This window comes from Bubalus bubalis, chromosome 22 (assembly GCF_019923935.1).
Source record: "Bubalus bubalis isolate 160015118507 breed Murrah chromosome 22, NDDB_SH_1, whole genome shotgun sequence".
Taxonomy (NCBI): Eukaryota; Metazoa; Chordata; class Mammalia; order Artiodactyla; family Bovidae; genus Bubalus; species Bubalus bubalis.
Window position 1 is genome coordinate 36,246,583 of NC_059178.1, and position 16,859 is coordinate 36,263,441.

A 16,859-nucleotide genomic window follows, 5' to 3' on the forward strand; every position below is an offset into this window, starting at 1 on the left:
TTATCCTCCAATTAAAACTAAATAAATTTAATAAAAAATAAAGATACATCAATAAATATATTCATACATAGAAATAAAATTATACTTAGCTAATTGGTATCAATTATATAATCAATTGTATAATTCTATATATTATAAAATATAATCATAAATATAAATTAATCAATATAACAAATTATTAATATATACATTACCAATAAAATTTATAATTCCTTAACAGCCTATTTAAAAATTCTTCCAAGTATCCCCAAAGTTATTTCTAGAGTTGTTTTGTTCATATCAGGAATCCAATTAAGGATCAGGCATAGCATTTGACTGTTATACACAAAAAGAAAAGTCTCATTTAATCAAATGCTGCCTCCATCCCCCAGACTTTTTATTTGACTCATTGAAGAATAGTCTGATTTTAAACAACTTGAGCAAGATCTAGGCTCAATACCTCTCATAGGAACGCTACTGCTACTGCTAAGTCACTTCAGTCGTGTCCGACTCTGTGTGACCCCATAGACGGCAGCCCATCAGGCTCCCCCATCCCTGGGATTCTCCAGGCAAGAACACTGGAGTGGGTTGCCATTTCCTTCTCCAATGCATGAAAGTGAAAAGTGAAAAGTGAAAGTGAAGTCGCTCAGTCATGTCCAATTCTTCGCGACCCTGTGGACTGCAGCCAACCAGGCTCCTCCATCCATATAACATAGAGGCAAATACAAAAGGTTTTGGTTCTATTATCCTTAACATTTCTCTCAATTTCTTCTCCATTTTTAAGATTTTTAAAAATATCTTTGATCTATTTTTTAAAACAATTTCTAGAGCTTATTAATATAATTTAGATATATATATATATATATATTGGAGAAGGAAATGGCAACCCACTCCAGTGTTCTTGCCTGGAGAATCCCAGGGACAGAGGAGCCTGTTGGGCTGCTGTTTATGGGGTCTCACAGAGTCAGACATGACTGACTCGACTTAGCAGCAGCAGCAGCAGATATATATATATATGACATCAGAGGCTCACATATAACATAAAAACATATTCCAAAGAGTTTTTCTGGAATGCATGTGTCTACCCAGTGGGTGCCATGTAAATGAACAGGGATAGAACAGTTGCTTAAACAAGGCTTAAGAAATTCTAGATCAGTAGAATCCATCAGCTTCCGTGAAAGATGCTGATTACTTTGTCTTTCAAGAGGGTACTACGATATCCCAAGCTGTGAAAAAAAATATAGAAATGTAGACATGACATTCTAGGGTGTGCGATGCCTTAGAAAAGAGCAAAATTCCTTCCCCCAAGAATTTTGGTCCTTGTGAGAAAATCTGTCCATTTTACCAGAAAACACCAGGAAAAAAACAAAACAGAAAAATCACCCCAGATTTCATCAAATTCCCATGAAGGAAGAACTGTTGGGGTGTAAGTGGAAGTGCACGTCCTGAACATTGTTCACAGTAGAATCAGGATGTAATGAGACAGGAAGATTAAGCAACCTTGTACAGCACAGTTATGTTTTAGTGGGGTGAGAGTTACAGGTAAGGGGACTGGAAGAAATGTTTAAGGAAACATGACCACAGAAATGATAGCTGTGTGCTGTTGCCTCTGTTTTAGTTTCTCAGCTCATTGGCATTAGGAAATATGATCAGCAAGGAGTCAAATATAAGGGACTTGGCAGCTGAGATAATAGGAAAAGAATCAAATGTGCTAAATGGAAAAGCAGAAAGCTAGAGTTCCCTCAACTGAGAAAAAGAATAGGGTAGATTTCATTAGAAAGAGCTGAATTGATAAAGAACAGGAATTAGGCTTAGGATAAGATAGAAGATAATAAAAACAATGATGCTCTAACCTCTTTGCACTGGGGCAATATGGTAACCACTGGCCGTATGTGGTTGGGCTTCTCTGATGGCTCAGTTGTAAAAAATTCACCTTCCAGTTAGGAGACGTGGGTTCGACCCTTGGGTTGGGAAGATCCCTTGGAGAAGGAAATGGCAACCTACTCCAGTATTCTCGCCTGGGAAATCCCATGGACAGAGAAGCCTGGCAGGCTACAGGCCATGGGGTCGTAAAAGAGTCAGACATAACACAGCGACTAAACAAGAAAAATGGCCTCGTGCGGTTATTTAAATTTAAAGTAAAAGTTTTAGTTTCTGAGTTCTGTTTCAATTCCTCAATAGCCACATATGGTTAGTGGCTAGCATAATGGATCCACAGATCCACAATCGATTCAAGTGTTCTCCCAGATAGAGAACATTTCCACATTTCAGGAACTTGTCTACTGAACAACACTGCTTTAAGGACATTAAGATGGGTAGAGAAAAAAAGGTAGAGAAGGAGATGAAGGAGGAGGAATGGTGATTCATAACCTCCCTTCTCCATTTGTTACCTAATATCACTAGTTCTCATGTGACAATTAAGACAGCCATTGCTCTGCAATATCCAGGTTCTCCCACACCTCCTCTCCAGAAGGCTCCTGGAGACACTGCTGCCTTACAGATGCTCCAGTTGGTTCGGATTGTGGAGCAAGTCATTGAGTTAGGGGTGGAGCCAGGGTTGGGTGTGGGGAAGAGTCATCCCATGGATGAAGAGGACCAGTGTACATCTTAGCACCATGCCCAGAATTCAAGGTGGAAAGAACATTCGCCTGCCACTGGGAGGCTTGTAAATGTAGATCCTTCCATCTCCCATGCCCAGTGAGCCTTCAGCCATTTGTGGTCAGACTTTCCTACTACTAATACATTGCTCAGACTAAGTCATGGGTCGATCCTTACATTCTATCCTACTTGACTAATGAGAAAGTTGATCCAATTATTCACATCAACCAACTCCTATCATAAGTATTCTTATTCACTTTTTTTTAACCATTTATGCAAGTAAATATAGGCAGCCCATCTCCTCCTTCTAAGCCCCATGAGAAAAAGCATGGCATTTCCAAACCATTGAGGGAGTAACATTTTTAGCCACACACCTATAGTGGAATGACAGCATTCTGGAGAACCTCTGACCCTTAGAGATACCTTTCCTTTCTGGGACAATTTTTAACATCCTTTTGACCATAATCAACATCTTACCAGATAGATCTCTTGTTTCAGACTGCTATTTCTAGCTCCATAGACTTCCTGCCACTCACAATATTTATACTAGACACTGCCAGGTGAAGAGGAGATTACCCTTAGAACAGTTCCAAAGGCTTTCCTGCAACAGTCACTATTTTCACAGACTTCAGGGCTACATTCAGTCTCCTATTTGCATGTGTGGGCAGCTTTTTCTCCAGTGTATTCCCTGTGCTCTAATTGGCTCACTATACAGATTCTTGGCTCTGTGCTTGGGAATCATCACTGACTTTTAACCCACCTCACCTGAAGAACAGCTTTCTGTGTTTCTGTTAGTATTTCAAGCTCTGATCCTCACTTTTTAAATTATCACTGAGATTTTAATTGGTGGTTTTGATTGTTTACGTTTAATCTGCCCTAGTGATATTTTACATTTTCTTTTACTCCATTTGAAAAGGACAGAACCTTAAAAAGAGAGAAATAATTGGGGAAAGAAGATATTCATTTAGAGAGACAATAGAGATGTCCCTGGACTTTGGTTGGTCACTTAAAGGGAACTGTGATTTACTCAAGGGACCTTAAAATTGTAAGTAAAATTGTAAGTATGTACGTTTTGTTTGTTTGAACGAATGCTTAAAAAAAAAAAAATCCTCACTTCTAACATTAGCAGAGTTTCTGTCTCTTAAAAATAGTTCAGAAAAATGACTGTTTCCTAACGTCCACTGAAATGGAAAGTTTATAATGTTCTACTGTGACCTGAAGGTCTGGCAATGAACATGGGTCACATAATCCTCTTTAAATAGTATAAACATTCAGACTCCACTTCCCTTTTCAATATGGGAAGAAGCTGAACAACCTGTAAATAGAGCCTAGGGTGAAAAACCCCTATCCGTTGTACAGCTCTTCACACTTCTGATCATTCTAAATGCCTGCCACTGGAAACCTTCAATAAAGGGGTGACTCTTCCATGCCCCACAGAGAGCTGCCTTTCAGCTGGAAGAGGGTGTGTCCCTAAGTTTTTACCTGCGAGCAATGATGATCCTGTTAAGCATTTCAGGGAGACCAGCCCAAGTTTTTAGGGTGGGGATCTAGACAGGTTATACGTACCTTCAGTCCTGCTCCCAGAGAAGGCAGAAACACCTCAAAGCCTGCATGTAAGAACATCTACTGAGAAATTATTTTTAAGCAGACATCAGCTGAGTGGGGGGAAGAGAAAGAACAGAGAAGAAAAAACAAAACTCCCTCGATCTTGGATGTAAGAGAACCCAGCAGCGATGAACTGGCCCTTCTTCAGAGCAGCCGTGGTGCTGTTCATTTTCCTGGTAAGTGAATCCTGTTAAAAAGTTTCCATCATCGCTCTCATGGTAAACAAGGGAGAACTTTTAGGAAAATGTTATTTTGTGTTATTTCTAACCTAAACCCATTAAAAGTTTATGCTAATGATAAGGTGATTTTTATGGACTAGATTTTTAAATAGTGTTTCTCTCCTTAATTGAAGACTCCAAGATCATATTAGTGCATCAGTGTCAACTCACCATATCACATCTCTGACATCGAAGTCATTGCCAAGTCATGCCGGGGAAACACTGAACTTGAGAAAGTCAGATCACTACTTAATAGCATTCTGTTGTTCAAATTCTCTTTTGCAGGTGGGCTTTGAAAACTAATCTCACAGGTGTAGCTTGGTTTTTAATCTAGACATTTTCCCACACTGTTGGTATCTTTGCTGGTAGATTCACTATAATTTTTAAAATGTAAAAATAGGATCCACATAAATTAAAATCATAGCTGTCTGTAACTGGCTTCACCACCCAGTCTCATCAGTTCTGTATGTGGTTGGGGGTTCATATCACTAATATCAGACGTCCCACACTTCTAAACTGTAATTTTATTTAAAACATTTATTTAATTTCAAAAAGAATGCCAGTATGGGAGATTTATAAATGACATAGTAGGTGAAGGAATGGTATAATTAAGGAATAAGTATAATTATTATGATAATGGTTCTTACTACTGGAAAGTCAGTAATGACCATGAGACAAAAGTTGTATGTTTGATGATCAGAGAAACTATAACAAAATACTTTATTATTGCAACCCTATACTTTATTAGTCTTCTCTCTTTAGAGACGACTTCTAAGTGCAGCACTAGTGTGTTGTATCAACTTCTCTTGTGTTGAAAATTGAAAATTGTAGTCTCTCTCACAATAATGTTAATATAATACAAAGAGGCAAATGCCAGGTAAATCGTGTCCTCCAATTTGGCAGGATGTAGTGCTGTGGTGAATATGCGTCTCTACTTGCTTCATTTTTGAACTGGATTTTTGGGTGTCTATAGTAACAAGTGAGATCTTTGATTCAACATATGCTGGTTAACTTGAATTCACTTTATTAATTGAGAGGCCATAACCAGTGGATTTATTTAAATGAGCATCAGTAAGTGGTAGCTATATAGTTCCAAACTGCCCTTCAAACATTAGCCTTATTCCAGGGACTTGATACTGAGAATTTCATAATTTGCGACATGGCAGGGATTAATGAGTACCACACAGTATGTCATTTGAACATAGGAGTGTTTGTTAACTATGAAATAAGAAAATACTTTTATTTTTAATTTCATATAAATTTGATCTAATTCAGGTGCATTATAGTGTCAGCTGATTAAAGGTTATTCAGATGCTTATGTATTTTCATTGACTCTATAAGATGCCTTTTTAAATTTTAATGATTATTTCTAATTAATTACATCCTATAAAGTTCCTTTAAGTAGCCATTTGTATCTCGTCGTTCTTCAGTACAGCGTATCATTTTATCAAAACCATATATTTTCATGTAACTTTCTCTCTTTGTAGAGAGATTTCTGGGCCTTTGTCCTTTACTTTCTGAGTCTGGATAGTTTTTGCCTGTTTGCATGTGAATCATTTGTTTGTTTTTTTTGCCATATTTTACTTTGGAATCAACTCTAAGTTTCTCATACACATTAGGAAATTATTTCTTGAAGAACTTATTTTATAAAGAATTGAAATCTTTCATTTAAAATATCATAACTTTTTTTAAAAATTTCACTTTCTAAGGTTTAGAAAAATCATGTTATTTCTACTACTGATTTTATCAGATGATCTGGATAAATATCCTTTGGAGTTATCCAATCTATTTTTGCTTTAAAATACTGTTTCTGAATGTGAACCATCACTCTAGCAAACTTTTCTGCTACACTTATTCTGAATGTTTGCTTTTGCCAATTAAAAAAAAAAGAAAGAAATCTATGTAAAGTCTTTATATTCTCTGCTCAAAATTGGTAAGTGAAAATCTACATTAAGGAGCATATTTGGGCAATTTTGAAAACTTTTAAGACATTTAAACTGATACTATCTTTAATGCAAAGCCACTGAGAGCTGGGCAACCATGTATTACAAGTATGCTGTGTAATCTGCTCAATGTTCCTTTAAGTTTCAAGACTTGGTTCAAATTAGAGGGTTAGATCAGGGAGAATAAAGGGGAAGAAACTTCTTATGGAGGCCAAGCTTGCCACAGGACTATTCCATTATCTAGGCAAGGTGCCTGAACAGACACTAGCTTACAGCTGTTATAACATTGCAGGCCAAAGAAATGTTATTAATGCTACATTTATTTTTCTTTCCTTCTTTCTTTTTGTTTCCATGAGATTGGTGTATATATGGGTGGTTAGCAGGGGGCTGGGGGTGGTTAGAATGAGTTCTTCACCAGAAAACCAAGTTAACTTTGTACCAAATATAAGAAATCTTTGTGAGTGGCTGTAACTATGGTATAAGGGATGGCATGGCGACTGTGAAAAAAGCAAAGTAGAACCAGTAGAATTTTATAGTTCTATTGATTTCTAAAACTCACTTTGCAACTTCACCAGGTCCAATCGATCAACTCAAATCAATACAGATATCAAGGCGTCTTTTTGTCTAAAAGTCAACTTCTGCAGCATACACTCAAAGAACAAATAAACCCATCTTTACTACCAAGAATGATTGATTTCTTCAGTTGATCATACCAGCCTCGCTTCTCCTCTTTCCATGGTCAATACTTCCCTCAAAAAAAAACTGCTTCTGACCACCAGATAACCTAATTCCACAGTTTGAACTTAGCTGAAATTATTAAGTATATAGGCAGCTTTTATCTGGAGTATTTCTCAAGCCCAGGGCTAAAATACACGGACTATAGTATATACTTTATTTCATAGTTCATCAACTTATGTGAACCAGAATCTTAAATTTCCATAATTGTGTTTATTGATGCCTAAAGCAAGAGAAGAACTAACGAACTAGTACAGACACCACAGAAGAGAAGCAAAGGGAGGGTTCTATGCTTTCTTGTGCTCATATTAGAGTGATACATATTACAGATATCAGAATTGCAGTAAAATATTTTCTAGAAGATGGAAGGGGCATTTCTGTTCACCTGTTAATTCAAATGTATAAATTGTATTTAAGCAAAATCATGATGCTCTTAAAAGCTTTGGAATTTCACAGCAGGTTTAAGATTGGCCTGTTCTTTCACTTTTATGAAAATAAAGAGTACAAATCTGTCATCATTTAATTGGTTTGAGTTGCTACAGAATAAAATCATTTACTGTGTCTGATTAAGGCGATAGAAAAAGAACTAGGAAATGCTAACTGGATAAATCTGATGACTTGGCTGCTAAAGGACAAGATTCACCTACTTAACAAGGCTTATGAATCTAGAAAAATAACACTGTCTATATTCCCAGAGCACTTTATTTCTGATAACTTTTCTGCTACACATTCTTCAAGAACGTTGTTGTTGGCTACCTCCATGTCCTAACAGGCGCTGGCCTGACACTTGAAGCAGGAAGCACACTCTGTACAGCAGTTAGACTTACTGTGCTCCCCACAGTGAGGGAGCACCCTTCCAGAGCACTGGGTCATGTCACTCTTGCTGGCTGTGCCTGGCATGCAATGTCCTCTAATGGACTTAGGCAACTCAAAGTGGTTTAAATGCCACCAGTTGCTGATATCTCAGTTGGTCTACAAGCACAGGGCACAGCCTTGGCGAATAAACAACCACAGCTTCACAAATCAAGGACTGCCTGCTGCTCATGAAACTACCTGGCTGTAAGTTATTCAAGGGCAGGTTCTGTGTCTAAGTCACTTCTATATCCTTCATAGTGCCTTGCACTGGTGTGAGATTGCTCAGTAGACATCTAATTCACAAAGAAGAGGTAAATAGGGAATAAAAGAGGTAAATAGGGAATTTTGGGGTGGTTTCTATTTTCTCCCCACTGCACACACACTCCAAATAATCATGAGGGTATTACACATGAAAACAGCCACGATGAATTTTCCTGTTACTTTCATGACACAGTATATATTTACATTTTATCTAAGGCTTGTCATAATATTTTTAGGGCTTAAATCCTTCAAAAGACTTAATAATAAAGCCTTGGTTTCACACATCTGTTATGTATTTGTCAAAGAAATAAATAAACCAATCAACAAATAAGAAGAATGACCTACCAACATGCTGTCAACTCCAGCTATGGTCCAAGTAATACAAAGGAAAGACAAAACAGGAGGTTTTTTTTAAAAGAAGCAATCTATCATATTTTGGCTTTATCTCAGGTTCATTCTTATGATATACATAACAGTTAGACACAAAATGTAATGCTTTAAAAACTGTCATGTGACTGTTGAAGATTAACACAATTATTAAATGCAAGAAGTTGTCCTTACTACTTATTACTTTCAAGACCATTTTTACTATATGTAAAGAAAGGTAAACTCCAATGTCAAAAGAAAAAAAATGAGCTTAATTAGAATCATTGATATTAGCATGAAATTTTGTGTCTTGTGGCTTTAAAAAAATATATATATATGGATTGGTCCCTAAAATAGAGATGCAGGGAGGGTTCACTGAGGATGTGCTTTAAGTGAATTATTCACTGCTTTCTTAGACTATTTTAGTTGGAAAGGGCTTTAGTCTCATATACAGAGGAGGAAACTGAGGCACTGAGTGGCTAAGTGACTCACCCCAACACCTATATCCAGTGGGCAAAAGAGCTGAGATGTACTCAGCTTGACCAGTCTTCATACCTAAGTGCATCTCCATCATGGTCTCCACAGAACACATCCCCAACACATCTCATAATCCAAACTAGTCCCCTGGTTTCCCCCAAATAGCCTTATCCTTGTTCTAGAGACAAAGTCTAAATTATTCAGGATAGTGCCCTTCAACTTCCCTCTCCAACCAAGTGACTTTCATCTCCAACACATGTCTCCCTCTCTAAAAATATTTCCTTGCACACTATTAGTAATCTAATTCTACTATCACATCTGATTTTTTTTTAATCACCAAATTCCTTGGGAAAGTGACTATTTTCATGTCCTTTTCCCCTCTATCTTATTCCCCAATTTCTTTCAGTCAGAAAGAACCTGTTCTGTCCAACTGAAAGCATCCTATTCAAAGTCCTAGAAAACCTCAGATTTCTTCAGGAATCACTCTGCTCAGCTATTTCATATCATCTGATATGGTTCACACCCCATCTGTCTTTCAGTTTTCCCTTCCTTTGACATCCTTGATTTTGCATGACATTTTCTTCCTGTTTCTTCAGCCACTTCTTTTTCTCCTTTTCATTTCTTATTTTTTGTCATTGTTCCCAGTTACATAAATGTAGGAATTCCCATGTTTCATTCTTATCCCCAGGCTGTGTCTTGGCTGTATTCTTGAGGGATTTCAAATTCTCCCATGATTTCAACTAAGCAAACTGAGCAGTTATTCCTCCACATATCAGGCCTGAAGCACCAGTGTTCATGGTGCTGATGTGTTTTTCAAATAGCTAAGCCTCTTCACCCAGGCCCTTTTCTGGCATCTTAAACTTGTCGTGTTCTAACCTGCTAAATTCTGCTATGCCCTTGCTCCTGATCTGCCAGTTTAAAACTGCCATCGCCTGAAATTCTTCCCTCTCTTGACTCCCACATCCCATTGGTTCTCAAGCCCTGTCAGTTCCACCCATGCAGTATCTCTCCTTTAATCTTTTCTGGTCTGTTCCCACTGCTCCCCTTCAACTCTGCATCTCCGGCCTAATTTGATGTAAAACATTCGCTGCTGGTGGCCTGTAATCACTGACTCTTCCTGTGGTTGGAGTAATCTTTTAAACCCACAATTTTATCATGCCTTTCCCATGATCAAAAAATTTCAATACTGTCCTACTGCACACAGAGATTTATTCTTAGAATTGAAAAGGTAACTGTATATAATTTAGTCTACCCCTGTCATTTCACAAATGAGAAAACTAAGAGAATTCAGCAAGTACACTGAAAGTTCTCTGACCCTATGAAGTACTTTATTTCATTATTTTGCCTTTGAAAGTCCAAGAATGGCTATTTCAGAGTTTTTTGGTTTTTTTCCTGGACTCTGAGCAAATCACAGTAAGATTATGTTAACAAAACATAATTTTAAGCAGACTTGGCAGCTTTTTAATTACTAATCCAGTTGAGAGCCTGACTCTATGGTGAAACTTGCTTGGTCTTCTGCCTGAGTTGCTACTCATGGGAAAAAGAATGACCCAGCTTCATAAAGTTGGAAGGTTTCTTAGTCATCTGGCATAGTTCTCCAAAGCAAACAGCAAGCACTGACACTTTGGTGTGGTAAGGGAAGCACAAGACAGATAACAGATGCATACACAATTCTGTAACTACGAAGAAATGGCTCCCAGACAAATAAGATACCCCCACACCCCAGTCCACACCTACAAATTAGAGGAAAAAGTGTTCATGCGTTCACAGGTAGCAAGAAATACATACCTGCATTAACATCATTTCAATTCGGTGCCCAAGAGGGACTCTACAATAACATTTCAGTTACTTGCCCAAAGTAACTTGGACCATTTGGGTCATTTATTGTCCTTTCTCCTCCCACCCCACACATAGCATTACTGTTAGTGCTGTTATTATTGTATATAAGCACTCCTATTAATAACTCACAAGGATATTATGAGATTAGATTAAAATCAGAATTATTTTGAATTCTCAAAGTTGTAATAATGTCAATTCTTCATAGTATATTTTACTTAGAAATTTACTTGGAATAAGCCATCTTATATTACACATACCACAAACACAAATTTAGGCTGAATTGTTTTGGATTGTGAGTGTGTGCTCAGTCACTCAGTCATATCCAACTCTTTGTGACCCAGCCAGGCTCCTCTCTCCATGGGATCTTCCAGGCAAGAATACTGGACTGGGTTGCCATTTCCTCCTCCAGGGGATTTTCCCAACCCAGGGATCAAACCCCTATCTCCTGACTCTCCTGCATTGGCAGGCAGATGCTTTTATATTTAGCCCTAAATTAATATCCAAACCTCAATTTCTTCATCTGTAAAATGATAAGAATTATAGTATTGACCACATATACTACTGAAGATTGAGTGCATGGATTCCTCTAAACACATTTTCCAATACTTAGTTATCATCCAGTAAATTGTAATGGTGATTAATGATAATGATTAACATTTGATACCATGAGTATATAATTTCTATAATAAAAACATAATCTCTTTATACCACTGATATTAACCATTATGAATTATGGAAAATTTTTTAAAATATGTATTAGAGACTAAAATTTTATTTTAAGGGTAAAATTGAAAGTGACTATAAAAAGTAATTATTATATTTTGAAATTACTATTATTAGTATTTTTTAAAATACAAACTATAATTTTCTCTTATCAGTGGTCCAGATAAAGTCTAATTATGATAAAAGCTTTCATAATTAGCAAATCTGAAAAAAAAAAACAGAAGTTAAAATTTTCTTATTTGCTACTGCTGCTGCTAAGTCACTTCAGTCGTGTCTGACTCTGTGCGACCCCATAGACGGCAGCCCACCAGGCTCCCCCGTCCCTGGGATTCTCCAGGCAAGAACACTGAGTGGGTTGCCATTTCCTTCTCCAATGCATGAAAGTGAAAAGTGAAAGTGAAGTCACTCAGTCGTATCTGACTCTTAGCGACCCCATGGACTGCAGCCTACCAGGCTCCTCCATCCATGGGATTTTTCTGGCAAGAGTACTAGAGTGGGGTGCCATTTTCTTATTTAGGGGTGAATAAAAACTAAGAATTTATACCATCTTTAACTAATTCTAAGTTAAATTTAATAAATGTAAACAAATCCTTCAAATCAACACCTAATTTTTAGATATTTTACAATGTCTTAGTATATTGATATAGTAGACTTAATATATAAATCTATGTTTTTAGAAGTGCCTTTGTCTTTAGAAAAAATAATTTAAATTATATGTATAATTTTACACTATAAATCATATATAAAGATCAAGGCCAGAGCTAAAACTAGGTAGAGTTCTGTTTGACTAGTTCATTTGTTTGACAGGGAAATTGTTTAATGCAGGAGAAAAGATTAATGAAAGTTGCTTACACAGCAATTTGTCCCTACAGTCTTGTAATTTATTTTCATTGCTGTGGAAGGATGCATTTATATCATCTGTTTTGTTTAGTGCCAATAATAAAACATCAAATATGAACTCATTTTTACATAAAGAAAATTGTTTTGATTTCAGCATTTTTATCCTCATATTTCAAAGTAAATTAAAGATTTATCATCATAAGATTTTCAAGAATACTCAAAAATCTTCCATCTAGAACTGGTCTGTGAAAAAGCAAACATTTCAAAGTTTTCCAGATATTTTCTGTGCTATATGCTTTCTTTACTTCAGATTTTCTTTTCTATTTCCATCTGTGTCTAGTCAGATCCCAAAACTATAGTCAAATATTTTAGTATCATTACATACTATTGAAATCACTAAATACCATCCAAGTGCTTTCAACTCTTCAGGCATAAGATTTATTAAGAGATCTTGAGTTCTCAGCCTTCATTCTCCCTGGGTTCTAGTTTCAAATATCCTAGCTCATATGATTACAAGTATCTGTACAGGCTAAGGATGAAAAAGAAGTTAACAATAAAAAGTAATGAAAATAAGAGCAAAACTGAAAGGTAAAAACCAAACACAAAAGAATCCTTAGTATTGTCCTCAGACCTTGAGACAGAAACCAAATCCACCTGCTAATGACCCACAAGACTGTTTAATTTTTTTTTTTAAGCAGTGGGATAACATGCATTGTAGAGCAGTCAATTAAAAACTAACTATTATGATTATCTTATTTTTTATAGGTGGTGCTGGAAGTTAACAGTGACTTTAGAATCCAGGTAATATATAGAAAATTAATTTTTTCCAAATTAAAAGTAAAAAAGTAGTTTGGGAGAAGTAATATATTTTCCAATGAAAATTTATAATGTATAAGTAAAGTTAATGTTACGCTAAAATTAATGGATTATCAAAATTACCAATTATTCCAACTAAACATCCTCTCTTTCTGACACTGCCCTGACCTCTAAAATCTCCAGCGGAACGTGAATTATGAATGAAAGTTAATAGATACTATTATTTTGTCCTGCCCACCCCAGGTCAGGGATTATAACACTAAAAATGGCACCATCAAGTGGCACTCCATCAGGAGGCAAAAGCGCGAGTGGATCAAGTTTGCTGCAGCCTGCCGTGAAGGTGAGGACAACTCAAAGAGGAACCCGATCGCCAAAGTAAGTATCAACCCCGAAGCAAAAATCCGAAAACCAGAACAGGCAGAGTTAAATTTTCAAAAGAACCTACCTTTGAAATATTTTATGAGCATATTTCACTGAGAAGTTATGATACAGAACAGAACTATAGCTATTCAGATTAGAAAAATTGAAGCCATCAAAAGTGTAAATTAAGAAATTTAGCCACTTGGGTAGATAGTTGAACACTGACTCATAACATTAGTGAAATTAATATACACAATCATGTGTCACCCTAAACTCTAGATGAAAAAATATAGTGATTTAAACAATGAATTTCATGCTCAGCACATTTACAGGACCCATTTAAATGTGTGCTCTTTCTGTCTCATAATCTTAGAATTGACTTTCTACTTTTAGCTTTCTATGAACATTCACAATGTACCCTCTTTCACATTCTCTTTTCCCTTCATTTTCCCTTATTTTCCTTTAGTAAACACCCAGTCACATGTGCATGTGCACACACACACACGGAAACATCTCCACACACAGATTCATACATACAAACATATATACATACATATACACAGATTTACACAGAGATTCCCCCATAAGATTGCTTACAATCATATAATTTTTAATTTCAAAGAGATCCCTGGTTTCCATAAAGTTTATTTGGGGTGGTCTCTTTGATTTTTCTGCTAAATAGGATTCCCTTCCTATTTAAAGAATTAAAACCTTCTACAATAGAGTTGGGTAACTCTCTCTTGTCACCTACATAAATCCACTTAAAACTTTCTTCAAAAACTTTACATTTAAAAAACATTTAATCAAAAGATCAAAGTTATGTAATAACATTGAGAAACTCCTTAAGAGGGTAAGGAGTTCCCTACTGGCCTCAACATTAGCACAGACATTAAAAATAATATGATCCATTTTAAATGTTGAATGAGTGAATGCATGAATGATAACTACACAGATTTAGATTTATGAGAGTGATATTTTACTTTTTTCTTATTTGCTAGAAACTAAAATTGAATTTCTTGTATTACATTGTCATTTACTGCTGAAAATACTAGAGCTGTAATTATTCCACTTATCTAGGAAAATAATTCCTATTTCCAACATTTCTCAAAAGATAACAGGACAACTCACATTCAACAATTCTCAAGAAAGATAGTTATTAAATTGTACTTTTGATTTCCTCTCTGTAATGTTTTCACCTGCGCTCTCTTTGCAGATTCACTCAGATTGCGCTGCAAACCAGCAAGTTACATACCGCATCTCTGGAGTAGGAATTGATCAACCACCTTATGGAATCTTTGTTATTAATCAAAAAACTGGTGAAATTAATATAACATCCATAGTTGATCGAGAGGTCACCCCTTTTTTCATTGTAAGTGCATGAATATGTATGTTCAGGCCTATATTACTTTTGAAATATCTTAAGTTCAGATCATATTTATGTGATTTCAAGAGTCTCAATATTGGGCGTTTTTGGTTGTCTCTTATTTCATGAGCATCCACTGCCCTGACAGAAACAGAAGATTAAGAGAAAGAGGAGTGTTTGCTTAACAGCCTTAGCAAAAAGCGCTAACCTCTCGTCAGCTCCCGTGTCAAGCTAAATGTTTGTCAAGAAGGGCAAGTGCCTAACTTACTTCTTTAATTCAGTTGAAAATATCAGTTCCTCTTAACTCCAATGCCAAATGGTGATTTCTGGAACTCCAGATGGGCCTTTCCTGAGTGAACGTACTTGATGATAAATTCATATTGCTCGACTCTCCTGAGCTCAGAATGTGCCTTGGAGAAACTTTAACTCACCCTCAATGAATCTCACTCTATTCTTTACAGTCGCTGTGACAAAACTTCAAACTCTCAACCTCATTTCCACTTTACGCAGCTGACCTACTTCATTAAAAAGTCTGAAGCCTTCCATCACAAACTCCCATAATTAATTCCCTCTCCTCCAGTTCAGAAATGTTCTGAATTAAATCCAAAAAAAGGATCGATTTTCTGCTTTTTCCCAATGACTTATCACAAGAGCTAGCTATTTTCCCATAATCACCTGTCCAAGAACCTTAATCAATCTACTTTGTTTTTTCATCTCTCTTCTGACTGCTCCATTGTCTGCTAATCAATTTCCATCTATCACTAGGGTCAACACTTGTTAATACTTGAAAAACAAAAATAGCGAAATTTTAATATCTTTCTTTGATCTTGTAACCTCTCCAATTCAAACCCTATAATTTCCCAAAATGCCTTCAAATAGTAATCTATGCTTGCAGTTTTTTGCTCATACTGCTTGTCTGTATGCCTCAAACTACTTTAATTCCTTAGTTTTCTATTCCATATCGGTATTCCTGTCTTGTCTCCCACAATGTTTCCCTGAAAATTCTAAATCAACATGCCAGCCTATTAGCTTCTCTTGAAACACATGCATTTTTATATGAAACACAGTAAGTTCCCTCGGCTTCCCACATAGCGCTAGTGGTAAAGAACCACCTGCCACTGCAGGAGATGTAAGAGAGGCAGATTCGATCCCTGGGTCAGGAAGATCCCCTGGCGGAGGGCATGGCAACCCAACTCCAGTATTCTTACCTGGATGATCCTATGGACAGAGGAGCCCAGTGGGCTACAGTCCATAGGGTCACAAAGAGTTGGACACGACTGAAGTGACTAAGCATGCACACATGCACAGTAAGTTCACTACATACCAACGAGTTTCGTTCTGGGAGTGCATTCGTTAAGTCTGCAAAGTTAGCCTAGGTCCCCAACTAATACAATTGGCTATACAGTACTGTACTGGAATAGATTTATAATACAGTTGCATCTTTTAAAGTTTGCAACTTGAAGGTTCATATGTAGGGGACTTACTGTATATCACATAGGCAAAATAGTACACGTAACACTTATGTAACACCCAATAAGTGAAGCTGGTGTGCTGCAGTCCATGGGGTCACAAAGAGTCGGACATGACTGAACGAATGAACAACAAAAACAAATAATAATATAAACACCCACATAGCTACCACTTAGCCCATGAATGCTATATTTCTTTGAAGCCCCTGTGTGACTCTCCTTTGTCATATTCTCAAACCCCATAACCCCTATTCCTAATTCCAAGCAATGAGTTTTTGCCACTTCACTTCCTTCCTCACATGAATCCTTTTTCTTGGAACACCCTGTCAATTCTCTGCTTCACCTGTTGAAATTTTCTTTGAAGATCTCTCAATCATTACATAGCGACTGATCTGATCTGATCTGATGAAGT

At 36.6% G+C, this 16,859-nt stretch overlaps 1 protein-coding gene across 1 annotated transcript in view; it reads left to right on the forward strand.

Annotated features, from left to right (window-relative positions):
- The first annotated feature begins 4,087 nt into the window (after positions 1-4,087).
- Positions 4,088-16,859, forward strand: part of DSG1 (desmoglein 1) — a 41,598-nt gene continuing 28,826 nt past the window's right edge. The window contains exons 1-4 of the mRNA XM_006053999.4: positions 4,088-4,358; positions 13,205-13,240; positions 13,499-13,630; positions 14,829-14,984. Coding sequence (XP_006054061.3) covers positions 4,311-4,358; positions 13,205-13,240; positions 13,499-13,630; positions 14,829-14,984 — 372 coding nt within the window. The 5' untranslated portion in view covers positions 4,088-4,310. The remainder of the gene's footprint in view (positions 4,359-13,204; positions 13,241-13,498; positions 13,631-14,828; positions 14,985-16,859) is intronic.